General features: G+C 42.9%; 1 protein-coding gene across 3 annotated transcripts in view; it reads right to left on the minus strand.

Annotated features, from left to right (window-relative positions):
- The window catches only part of MAD1L1 (mitotic arrest deficient 1 like 1), a 348,651-nt gene that overhangs the window by 235,803 nt on the left and 99,229 nt on the right, over nucleotides 1-13,619 (minus strand). For all 3 annotated transcript variants that reach the window (XM_038151270.1, XM_038151271.1, XM_038151272.1), the window contains one exon: nucleotides 12,185-12,329. In XM_038151270.1, coding sequence (XP_038007198.1) covers nucleotides 12,185-12,329 — 145 coding nt within the window. The remainder of the gene's footprint in view (nucleotides 1-12,184; nucleotides 12,330-13,619) is intronic.

Here is a 13,619-nt window from a genome sequence, read left to right on the forward strand (position 1 = left end):
AGGGCTTTTTTCTTCTCTTTTATGCAAGTAAAAAGCCAATATTGGAACGCAAGGGCTACAAACATAGCCTCAGGTTAACACCACACATGACAAATTCATGTGCATAGATATTACATAAGAAACACGTTGCCTCACACAGAAGGAGGTTAAATAGCTTTCTGGGACTTTTTTTAAATAACTTCTTTAGTGGAAAATATTTCATTTAAAGCTTTTAAAGTGTGATGACCATGGCTCCATTATGAGCCATTCAACGAGCTACCCATGACCTGCACCTCTGTCACAATTCCAGTACAGGGAGAAAGCAGAGGGATGAGCAGAATGAGACTCTCAGCATGTCCTGCTGTGCCCCACATGTTCAAAGATGAAACTGCCACTAAGCTGAGTGGTATTTTCCTGCACGGGATTGTTTAGAGGCACAGGAAAGCAGAGAACCTGGGCTTTCAGCAGAGCTGTGCCTGGATGGGACACTGAGGCAGAGCAGGAATGTGCAGCTCCTGCTGTTCCTCAGTGTTCAGGGAGAACAAGGAATGGCTCTAAAAAAACCTAACAGCTCTGTGGTTTTAAATTGGGAGAGAAAACAGAAAATAAACAGATTATTTGCTTGGCATTTTGCTAGAAGCAAACAGAAAAGCTGAGATTTACTTAAAGGACTGGCAGAGTGGACCAGAGACGGGAAAGAAAATGATTCAGGGTGACCTCTCCAAGCACTGAGGTGGCAAAGGGGACCCCCAGTGCAGCCCTTGGGTGGGGGCTTTGTTCCATGCAGGCTGAGCCCCTTTAGCATCACATGCAGAATGAACAAGAGGGAAAAAGGATAATGGACAGGGATACCTAGTGAAAACAGGGAGTGGGAGAGATGCCACTGGAGTAAGCAGTGCCTCTTGTTCATGTTTACTTCATTCCAAAAATCAAGAATTCTCTTGTATGGCGATTTGCACTTTTAGAAAACAACCCTGAATGGTTCACAAGCACTTTTTTCCCCAGCACCAAACCTTATATACACTATCATAATAAACATCTTCACGTTGGAGAGGGATAAAAGGCATTTTGTTTTGATTTCATTATGTCTCCTGAAATTGCTTTTTTCTTTCTGCATTTTTTTCTTGTCATTCAGTTGTGGTGGCCCTCACTGAGGGATAATGCAATAACACTTCTGACAAGGTCAGCTTTCCAATAACTTTGCAAATGGCATTTCCCAATGACAAAACAAGCACAGCTTCTCCTCTCTTCGTAATTAATATAATAGAAATGTCAACCTGAAAAGTTGTTCTCCAAAGGTAGTATGTTATCAACAGAAAATTAATTTATTAAAGTCAGAAAGTGTTGCCTTATCTGCAAAGCTGAAAATGCTATTTACAGAGCAGAATTCCTGTTACAGGCATAAAACATAGAACTTCTGCAGTTTATATACGTGCCTGAAAAAGCAGCAACTAAAAAGAGGAGTTAAATTGCTTAAATTTCTAATTCAGACACTAGATCATTTTGGGAGCTGCACACTCCTTTTGCAAACGCCCTGTAGAAGGTGTGTGCACATCCTGAAAGAAACATTACTCCACATCCATGTTCATCTTTAATTTAATCACAAGTTCAATGCACAGAATGAGTCTTCCCAGCTCCTCTCCCATCCACATAAGCAATAAAAAGCTGTTGGCCCTGGACCTGCAACCCATCTCCCACATAAGACAAGGAAAATGGGTGTGGGAGCAAGGACTCTTTCAGCTGCTTCTTCCACTGCAGAGAAGACTCAGCTGCTCAAAGGGAGTAAGAGCATCTCCTCTCCCTGAAGAGGGAATGAGTTCTTGGCTCTGTCCCATGAAGATGAGCCCATGGGGCTCCAGGCACACCCCACTCCAAAGCTACCAACTCCACAGGCCAGTGGGTCAAAGCCCTCACTAGGACCTGCTGTGTGTCATGGTCTGAATTTCTCCTTCAACTGCTCACAAGGACAGGGAGCCCTGAGTCCTGTCATGCATTTTTTCTATATTTAGATTTTACAGCTCCTTCAGGCACTCAGGACAGGCAGACATGAGCTCCAGCATGCCATGGGCGCTGTGCAGTAGCCCAGCAGGGGAAGTGTGCTCACATCTCAGGGGGGAAGAGCATCCAGCTACAGCAAAACTACACATCCTGCAGTTCCAGCACAGGCTGGCACAGAGAACCAGCAGAACGCACATTCTGCTGTGAAAAATATTCACCGCTGATGTCAAAGCCAGCCCCTCAGGTGCCTGCAGCTCCCAGGCACAAGATCAGCACAAACCTTCTCACACACTTGCAGGAAAAGTTTAAAATGCTCCACAGTTACAGCAACTTTCACACCATTCAGTCTCAATTCCTTGCACACAGACTTGTGGCACCTAAAATAATATTGACTAAAAGCCCAAGTAGGGTGGGGTTTCCATTTTCCCCAGTATTGATACAACACTGGAATAAGCCCGTGGCACTTTGTACCCACCCAACACCATGGCAAGCAAAGGAACACATCTGATGGAATACTTGGACTTCAATGCCCAAGGAAAGTAAGGAGATGCAGACATAGACAGATTTAAACTTTACTCTGGCCATGCTTCCCTGTGCTTAAAAAGCAGCTTGGATGCCCCCCAGGGTTATAGGACCTTCCTAATACAACCTGTACAAATCAGAAGACTCTTGTGAGAAGATATCTCCTCCTCCTGACAGAAAGTAAGTCCAACATCATCTTGATGTATAGAAAGCATATCCACTTTTCCTGTCTCATGCTCACACTTTACCTGTTGATTCCTTTTTAATTCTTGACTTCAAAAGGGCATTGATCTTTCTAGAGAAATCCTAAAGCTCTGGATTCATACAGACAGAAAACTAAGCCTCAGCTCTCCCACTGTCCCAGACTAGTTCCACCTAAACAGGCAAGTTTACAGTTAATGATTCTTCACAGGTCCTGCCCCATGTAACACTAAAAAAAAAAATCCAGCAGCTGTTCTGTATAGTGAGAAACTTGTAACATAATAATCTCATTACATCAATCCAAATTAATTAACTGAAACTACACCAATTCTTCAAATTTTCTATAACTTCTATTAAACAGTTGTTGACTCTATCTGAAATACAACCTAAACAAATGTGCTCATAAAAGAGGGAACAGTACATTTCTCCTCAATGCAACAAATCATGGGTCAGAGACCATTTCCAAGATGCTTTGTAAAACCTCATTTGACTTCTAATATATTCATCAATTTAAGCAATGCTTGACCTGAGATGCTGTGAACGCACATTGAACAAAATAGTCAGTACTGCATGATACTGTGCCAGGAGCAATCCAAAACTCCTCAATTCTCCAGACAGTCCTTCAGTTTTATAAAGATTTTGGGTCTTCATTTGAAAGGATGCTCTGACTGGTGTCTGAGTAGTGCAGCTGTTCTAACCAGAGGCTCCCATCACACGGTGAAATAAGCTACTGTGCAATTACTTAATTATCTCTCTCTCTCCTATCCTTAAAAAAAAATAAAAATCCACTGCAATTCAACTTGAAGCAAACCCAGTTAATCCAGTTTTATGGCTGAGAATTAAAACAGAGAGAAGTCAGAGATTCAAAGCTGCAGTTCCTGTGGCAACACCACCACTCTAAGAGGCAGCGAGATTAATGCCTTCAAACCATAAGTATCTGAGGAACAAAGAATTGCAAAAAAGAAAAAGAACCAAAACCCCTTTTTGTGCAGCTTAGCCTTGCTGGTATTTCAGAGGCTGCTGTTCAGAAATCCTAAGCCCCTTCCCTGTCCCTGGATGCTGCCCAAGCCCCTGCCCAGCAGTCGGGTTTGTTCTGCCCGACTTCCCCCAGCAATCACTGCCTCATTCCACCCATCCATCTTCCCTGCCAGACCTGCTCAACCATCCCTCATAATTCAGAGCTGAGGAGCTAAGGAATAAATGTTACAGCACACGCATCAAGGGAACTATAACTTTGAATTACCTGACCTGGGTGAGTTTAAATTCTCAGCCATAACATTGGATTAACCTAATTTCTTTTTATTGAATATTTTACCTTTAGAAGTCCTACAGCCCTTTCTCTCAGAGAAATATGAGAACTGAAGGTCATATAAATTCTTTTATGGGTATATTTCTAATTTTCATAATCTAACCTCTTAGCAGTGAGCATTAATATCTAGTGGGGGCAGAACAAAGCAGAATCCAGTCAGTATTCTGGGGGAAAAAAAAGATCACATTTCTATTGTTCTTCACAAATACCTCATAAAATAACATAACTTTTAACTTTGCTGCATACTCTGAATTGTTATAAAATTTTTAAAAACCCTCTAAACTCGCTGCTTAAATAGAAGCTATGTCAGAGATAACATCAATAAGAATACAGAGGCTGTCCTTGTGCCTCCACCTCAAACACATCAGATGTAAAGATAATAATGAACTCCGTATTTTTATCATTGCAAAGTTTACCAGATACATAACAAGGCAAGAGAAAGAATTACACAAATCCAATTCCCAGAAAATTGCTAAGATAATTTTTATGAGCTCTTTTATGCTTCTAAAAGGGAAAGGGAAGCAAGGCCCAGGGGCCAATTCATCTTCTGCCTCCAGGCTGGCCATTTGAACTCAGCCTCACCATCTCCACGGCGAGAGCCCTGAGGTGATGAAGCTCTAACAAAGCACATCACCTTCCTGCCTCAAGGGACAAATTCCTACAGGTACCACAGGCTACACAGAGTACAATACCCAAAGTCAGGGAAAAGGCAAATTTATCCACTAGCTAGGAGGAATTAGGACAACAGATCAAGAGCAAAGGGTCTCGCTGGAGAGGATGCAGTGGAAAGCAACAAGGGCAGACTCCAGAGCTGGAAACAGCTCCCGCATCTCAGAGCCAGAGGAACCTTTGACAAATGCAGGCTGACAAGTGAAACTAAGGGAACTCTCAGGCTTTGTAAAGTCATTTTGGAGCAGGATAAGGAAGTGAGAACTCAACAATTCTGCTACTTTCTTCATGGACTCAAAAGTGAGTAGTAAACTTATTACCAACTTAGGCAAAGTAAGGAACAATGGCAAAAAAGAAAATCATGCACTGCTCTGGGAGCCCACACCAGCAAAAATACACTCTTCTGACATTCCAAAATCTGCAAAACACACTTGAGAAACAGTAATATTTCCTGGTTTAATTTAAAGATTCTTCCTCCTCCCAAATGGTCTTTGTGCACTGCTTCAACACTGCTGCAGCCAGCCCCTGCTACAAACACATTGATCCCAGCTTTCCTTATGCATTCTTTATGGAGAGGTTCTGCAACTGTATCAGTAAATGATATTAGCAAACCTCGTGAAACAACCTGTTTCAAAGGAAAATGGCTTGTAGTCATTCTCTTCTGGAAGACAATTGCCATTTGCTTAATATAGCCATGATATTTTACTGAGGTAATTATACTCTTAGCTATCAGTAACAATTAAACCCTTAGATTGAGGTTGCTTAATAAAGGTCTCCAAATAAATAACACATTCCAAACACAGTATTTTAAAATGTCAAGCATGCAAATAGGATCTTGTAATGAATATAACGAAGCATCTAGTATAAATCAGCACAGAGTTAGTTTGTCACTGTACAAGTGTCTGCAAAAATTGCTGTTGGAGTATTGTGGGATTGTGCTCAGAAAGATACAGAAAGGGCAGTGCTGCAGATGAAACCATTTCAATAAATACTGTGGCTGGTTCATGACAGGGCCAGGGTGAAGCCATCAACACTGCTGGGCTTCTCTACGGGCAGGGCTGAGTGACTTGGGGAACAGTTGAGGCTGATAAAATTTGTATTTGTTCTTTTGTAGTCCCTGTAGCAACTTCCTTGAAAACTGGAGTTAGGCCATTCCATTAAAAGCTAAATAAAACTCAGAAGCAGACAAATTAGAGGGTACAGTCAGAGGGAAAAAAAAAAATCATTCTCAGACTCTGAGATCTAGAGATACTTGAAATCAGGTCAACAGATCCTAGCAGGCTGCTAGGTAGGGAAGGTGAGAGCATGGTTTAAATGTCCTCACAGTGCAGACTGCAAGATAATCAAGAAAGGTAAAGCAGACCAGTGATATGTATGAAAAAAAAAAAACTTATTATTCAGGAAACGTGTTGTCAGAACACATTTGTGGAGTTATCTTGCAGGGTATCTATTACAGGCAAAGAGTGATACAGCAAGTTACCTCCAACACTGCTACATGTGGAGGCAGCTGCCTGAGCTCCAGGAGGTGGTTAAGTGGATCAGGACTAAAATATGACACAGCAAGTAACTGGAAGATATTATTAAGAAAAACCCCACAATACATTTGGGTTATACAGGGGAACAAAAATCAAAGCAAACTAACAAGCTGAAAAGTTGTGTTAAAACAACTCCTCACAGAACTCCATTTCCCTGGAGCATTTTCCACCCTCATAGAGAGAAGGCAGTCAGACCAACAAAGGTAAAGTGTGATATTTCCTTAACTCCAACAAAGAATGTCTGTGGAAACAGTCATCAAACTCCCAAATCCTGCTTTCTCCTCAATAAACTCAGCCCCCTTTATCCAGTAACGCGGACACTCCTGTGGAAATCACAAACATGGAGCCCAGAAACCACCCTCCATCAGACTGAACTTGGGAGCATTTTAACACCAGCTCACAAGGGCAGAGAATTATTCATAAAAAGCACCTACCTCATCTCTGACCTGTTGGTCTTCATTCTTTAATAAAGACACCCTACAAGAGCAGTCTGGGAATTAAAATTCATGATGTTACTAGTTACTAAAGATTAAAATTCAGCAGTGACCTGTTCTGAGCCCCTGCACCCCACAGGCAGCAATTCTCTCTTTGCCTCTTTCCCACACCTGTTAATGATCTTCTGTCTCCTCTGCTATTATCCTCCTCCACCCCCAACTACCAACCACCTTTTCTCTGAAATTGTTTAACTGATTAATACAATCAAGCTGAAATTAGAGAGACCTGTGCTCAGTCTAAAAGGCTGCTGGGTCTCCTTCAAACACAGAGTGCCTTGTCTTCCTCTTCCCAAGGATGGATGGTCCAAGGAAGCACTCACAAAACCTGCCTTGCTTAATCCCTGAAGAGGGAGACATGGAATCACCTTAAAATGTATTTTTTTGCCAGTCATAGAAAGGAAGGTAACTTCCCTGAGTTTATAAAAACCTGCAAAAGGGAGAGGCAGTGAGCAGAGGGAAAGGTTTGGCCAGGGTCAGGCTGACAGCACTTAACAACCAGGTGTGGACAGCAGCACAGCTGGGAACGCACCTGCAACAGCACTGCTGAAATGCCATCCACAGTCATGACATGGATTGAGGGAAGGAAGGAGGGAGAGTGAGAACAGCCAGGGAAAGCACTGGATACTCTGGATACTGCTCACAGCCCCGAGGAGCAGCTCAGAGCTGCCCCAAGGCCAGCTGGGCTGCCTGGATGCAGAGCACAGCTCAGGGTGTGATGCCCAAAAGGTCTGTCACAAGGATGAGCTTTGCCAAAGCGCCTGTTTCTAGTGCTGCTGACTGCAATACTGACTGCTGTATTTACAATTTGTCTTTCACATATCCCAGCAAAAGGGTAAATTCACCTTCTTTGCTGCACACCCAGAACTTTAAGATCCTTCCTTGTGCTTTAAAATCATCTATCTACCTCCTCAGAAAAAACATCCTGCAGGACCCAATATGACAAGAGAAGCCATCAGCATTATTTTAAATCTTTACTGATTACAAAACAAAGCAGATGGCAAATCAAGTCATGAACTCTGCATCTGCCATGCTTAATGAACAGTTTAATTACCTAGTCCCATTTCTGATGCATTTTTACCATTCTCAGCTCTGGGAGTCACTAATACACTTCACACTGACTGATATCTCCAGGAACATGTGGTATCAGCAGTCAGCTGGAGTTGGTTAATCAATACTTGTTTAATCTCTAACTTTTATGGTGATGGCCTAAATTATGTCTCAATAGAAACAGATTTCCTATCATATCACATGATCTGGTCGAGAGCCCAGGAAACAAAAGGGAATTTTTCAGTCTCTTCTCTGGGCAGCAGAGTACCCAAAGGCAGATGAGTGCACAGACAGGAAATAAACAAAGTGAAACAACAACATCCAACACAAACAGCTCAGTTCAGTTGTTGTGCTGCGCCTTATACGAGAGCAAGAGCTGCAATTATGGCAGTGTGCACTCATAAAGCCCACAATTTTGGGAACAAATTAGACTAATTTGGAATAAGTTACAAAAAGTAACTGAAATTTGGCTTCCCGTTTTGAGTTTTGAGCTTCCTGCAAAGGATCATGCCCTGGCTGCAAAGATCAGGGCATTTTGTGTGTGGTCAAGCCTGCAGCGCTATGGGCTGATCCCAGGCACTCCAGAGCTCCTTGCAGAAGTTCCCTCTGGGCACAGGAGCAATCACTGCTTCCAGCAGTCACTGAACTGAACGCGTGCAGGGGAAGAGGCTCCAGGTGTGAACCCTGGCAGCAGCTAAGTAAGAAACACAGGAAGGGCAGATCACAACCAGGTAAAATCACTCGAGGAGAGGAGGAGATGATGGCCAACCTTTGGCCCTCCACATCAGAGGGCTTTGGCAGCTTTTGAGCGGGCCTTTATTGCTGTTCTCCAGCAACACTTCTGCTGCACAAGGCCCAGTTGTGCCCTCTGGAAGCTGCCCTCCTGAAATAAATAACCAGAACTGGCTTTGCAAGAAATACTGACTCAATCAGCTGCTTACACTCAGGTAAGGATTTTCAGAAAGGGCTTTTCATTTTGGGAGGCCTCTATGTCATATAAAACTTCCTGAGATTCCAATTTTAGCCATTGAGTAGCAGAATTGACTCTTTTTAACAAGCCCACTTCATAAACAAAGACCAGGAGTTGTCTTTCTTTGAGAGAAACACTCAAAAGCTGAAGGACAACACAAAAGTCAAATACAAAACTGTGTGAGTAAACATGGCATTCAAAGCAAATGCAGCAGTGAATCAAACAGGCAAAAGGGCAGGGGTGGATTAGGTGTTTCCCCAGCATTTCAGGTATCTCCCAGGACTGCTGTATCTACAACTACCTCAGGTACTAAAGCAAAGATGAAAGATTTTCCCAAAACTCTGAGCTAAGGCAAAGCAAAAAGCATGACAGACAGCAAACCCAGCCAGGCAGATCTCTGAGAGAGTGAGTGAATCCATCCCTTCAAACATCAATTTCTGTTTCATCACCTTAAGTGAAGGGAGTGACACTCCAGGAGAAACCTCCCAGCCATCAATGTCGAAAGCCTCGGTGGTGTCCTAATCCAGCCTTATGTTTCATTGAATACATGTAAATCAGCAAACTTCAGCCCTGCCCTGATTTACAAGGGCATGTGGGACAAAATGATCAACCAACATGTTCTGAAGAGCAGTTTGTGAGCAGGAATAATCAGGATGCAGCTCCTACACCAGCCCACACCCAGCAGTGGAATCGATGGGGCTGGACCACTGCAGGAGCACTCAGAGACTGGAGAATGCTATTCCAGGGAACAGAGATTTGTAGGGATGCACTGAAGAATCCCACACTGACAACTGTGTCACTTCCAAGCAGTAAACCAACTGGAAAGGCCCAAGCAAGATCAAGAAAGCCCAAAGGAAGCAAATGAGGCAAGGAAGGAAGCAATGGACAGAGAGGTTAAATGCACTGGGATGGAAATACAAGAGCAACCAAGACAGACAGAGACTGTGGCAAGTAGCAACTGAGCACGACTGACAAGTGAGACTGGCAGTCTGTAAAAGCCACAAAATATTGCTTCAGTCTTGGGAGAAAAAATCAGTAGCCATAGCAGTGAGGAGTCAGACTGGCAAAGTACCCCCTGAAGAGAGTACATTTACCACTGAAATATTTGGTCCTGCTGTTACCAAACAAAAAAACAACTTACTGTTTTCTATTCATATTTTGAAACATATTTTAGGACTGAGATTTCCAGGTTCCAACCTGAGCCCAAAGAAAGGAAAACTGTTACAGCATTAAACTTGCAGTGTTGAACACCTCTGACACCTTCCAGGCCTTGTTTGCTCAGCACACAGGAACTGATTCACTGCCCTAGTGGAGGGTCAAACATGCACAAATGCAGAAGTCATACTATCAAAAGCAATAGCATTTCAATCATATATACAATACTCTCCCCCAAATTAGATTTTCACAGTCCTATTTAACAAGACAAAGATTGAATAGAGAGAACTCATCTTTTCCATTCTCAAATTACATAAAAGCACACCACAGTACTGATGCCACTAATTAGATGATTAAATACCATTCTAGGTGATATGCTTTCAATGTAAAATAATTATTTTTGACAGGAAATGTATTTGCTCAATCTCATTTTAAATCACAATATCATACTTTTTTTAATTAAATGAAATTCTTTCTTCTGATTTTGCATGAGAAGAGCAACCAGCAGGAGAAACAGTGCTGAGGATAGATTGTCCAAGTACCATAATGCATGTACTCCTTCACAAAGGACCCCAGCATTCTCTGGATGGAATATAAATTTTCAGAGAACAGCAAAGTCTTTATTCCTTCAAAACAGGTCAGTTGAGGAATGACTGAGCACACTGAAAACCTCCCCTGTCAAAACACAAGTTTATTTGCCATGGTCTGATGAAGAACACTTCCAACTTTTCCTATGCTCCTCCTCAGGGGGAGCACAGCAAACAAAGCAAAGGTTTGTCTTTCCATATAAATCAGGGTACAATCCATCACACGACAAAGTAATGCTGTAGTTTTGTCCAGTACTTAAAGAAAAGTAATGATATTTTTGTGTCCTATGACAAAAAGTGTTTCTGCTGAGGACTGGAAATAAGTTAACAAAGGGAATATTTTAGAAACCATCTGAGAAACTTCCTTCAGGGCTGAGCAGTCCAGCACAATATTAGACAGCTGAAAAGGTTATAAAGACAGGTTTTTTATAGGGCTCAGTATGCACCTGTGTCTTATCCAGCCATGGCAGTCCCAAAACAGAACTCTACAGAGAGCTGCCTGCTGCTGGGGCAGGAGAGGGCTGAGAGGAGATGCCTTTTCTGTTTCCATGGAGAGAGTTTGCTCCATCCACCCTGCCTGCAGTGGGCAGTGTGAGGCTGAAAAAACTGCTGTCATTTTCCTCTTTGCACTGCTGTGACTCTCCCCGGCATCAAACTCTGCAGTCAGAAGATCTGATGGAAAATCCTCTTGTAAAGTGCTTCATGCTTCAAGAGCCCTGCTTACTGCACCACACATCACAGCTTCTTCGGCTCAACAGTGACATGGGAATTACACAAAATTGGGTGCAGCGCAATTAAAATCGATCAAAATGCTTTAGCTGACACTGAAAATCAAAGTCCAGAGCTCAGGCACCACAGCAGCTCTTTCCCCTCCTGCCTCCCCACGTGGTGACATGCCTGGCTCCCTCTCCTGAGCTCTGACTACTGGAGTCTGACCCTCTGCACACACATAAGCTCATTTACGTGAGCAGCTTTATAACACCAAGGGAGATTGCTCAGATGGGGGAAGTTTTGCAAGGAGTATTCTTGGAAAGTGAAGTAACTCTCATTCTGGCTACAGCAAATTATTATTCCCTTTGTGGAAAGCGAGCTCTCAGAATTTAATATAAAATTTTCAATGCTCTGCAGACTTCAGAATTATTGTATAGAATTTCATCATGAGAGCACACCTGATATAGGATGATGCAGACTCCTTTGATATATTCTATAGAAAGAATCTTAAAACGTATTTTCAATTTACTGGTCTAGTGCTTGCCATTACATTTGAACAGACTTCCAGCGTAAGAGGAAGGCAAATCTCTTACTCCCTGTAAATTGTTTTTCCACAGGAACAGTTGACAAGGTGCTGCCACTTCGTTCTCTTTAGGAAAGGAGGCAATGCAGCCAAAGCCATTACAAATTCCCTTCAGTGGCTCAAAACACTCCAGCAGCAACATGATTCAATTCTCTGCCCTCACATGGATGCCAAGGCTCAGACAAAGTCACATATCCTCAGCACAGCACAAGCCCAGCTGGGTGAACACGAGCACAGCTTTAGGAGGCACTGGTACCTCCATTCCAGTGAAGCCCAAAAGACAGGTTTCATGTCTCCCACAGCACCCATTATGCAAAGACCCTTGAACAGTTTTGTAGCACCAGTTATAGAGGTGAACAACGAAGAAATAGGAAGGACTGCACCTGGCAGAAAGAAATAAGGCCATGGGTTTCTCCAGACTCACCTTGGTGAGGAGCACCACGCGTTTCTGCAGCCGCCTGACCAGCGCTTCCTGGTGCTCTCGTTTCTTCTTCTCATCCAAGAGCTGGCTCTGAACACACAGGATCTCCTCCTGCAGCTGCTGCCTGGCCTTCTCCAGCATCCTGGCACTAGGAGAGATAAGACAGACATGTGAACTCCTGAGTGCTGCCTCTCAGGCATCAGAGAGATCAGGAAAGCCTCAGAGGAGAAGCATGACCATGACTGTGTCACTCTCATCTTACAGCTGCACCACTGGAAACTGGGCAGCTGCATTCTCATTATCAGCTGTTGTCAGAAAAAAGATGTGAGAGAAGAACCACCCCAGGGACAGCCTCCTTGTGCAGCAGGAGACAATTACTGGAACCTCACAGGTAGGAAGCATTTAAATAATTGCACATCTGTTTCAAAATCAATCCATTTGCCTTTGAGAACATGTCTTGCTTTCAACAAACAACCCACATTCTTGGGTTCTACTGGAACTTTTCATTTTTTTCTAACAAAGGAGAAGAAAAAGTAGGTTTACTATTGTCTGCTTTGACTGACAGATACTACTCAGCAAGTAATTACAGCCACACTACCTGCACACTGCTCTTGCCAGCAACCTATGTTGGAAGAGAAATGTCTTCTGAGGGCAGGTGATTAGCACTTCTTTGGAGATGTGGACATGATTCTCAATCAAACCAGAACAGCCTGGCCCCCTTCTCAGTTCTCCATGCAGCACACCGTGGTGATGCACATTATCTGTGAGCTCCTGGAGAAGCTCTCCACGTGTGCCCTTCATCCTCACAGTCTGCTGCTGGGACACTGAGGGGCAGCTGCTCCAAGGCTCACATCAAGCAGCTCATCACACACCAGCTGCTGGCAAAGCACCTGATCAATAACAAAATAAAAGTGGAATCATTCCTGTGATTAAGAGTCCGTTCATGATTGAAATATGATGAGTTTATCCAAGACTGCACTAAGTATTTAATGAGTGAGCAGGACATGAAAGAAAAGTATTGCACACAAGTCAAAAACCCTCAAGCAAGCAAGAAAGATCAAACTCAACATCTCCAGCTTAGTCAGGAACAGAAGAACTTTGTTTCTCTAACGCTAGAAACACCACTGGAAAATTTATGATTGCTTCCAAGGGGTCTTATTCATCATTATATTTGAAAGAAAAGTAATAAAAGTGCTTTAAATAAAATAGCACTATTGTTAAGGTACTGTTTAGATAGATCCAAAAGGGAATACTTAAAGAACACTTCCAGCATAAATCAAATACAACCTGCACTGCCAGGTCACCAAATTGTATTTTTTGGGAAATGTATGTAGGAATTCACACAAATTCCAAAGCAGCTGTCTCCCTACCTCAAAATCCTTCTCTTTGAAAAAAGTATTTGTTTTAAAGCACTGGATGAATTTGAAACTTGTTTAAA

The sequence above is a fragment of the Motacilla alba genome, chromosome 14 (genome assembly GCF_015832195.1).
Source record: "Motacilla alba alba isolate MOTALB_02 chromosome 14, Motacilla_alba_V1.0_pri, whole genome shotgun sequence".
Taxonomy (NCBI): domain Eukaryota; kingdom Metazoa; phylum Chordata; class Aves; order Passeriformes; family Motacillidae; genus Motacilla; species Motacilla alba.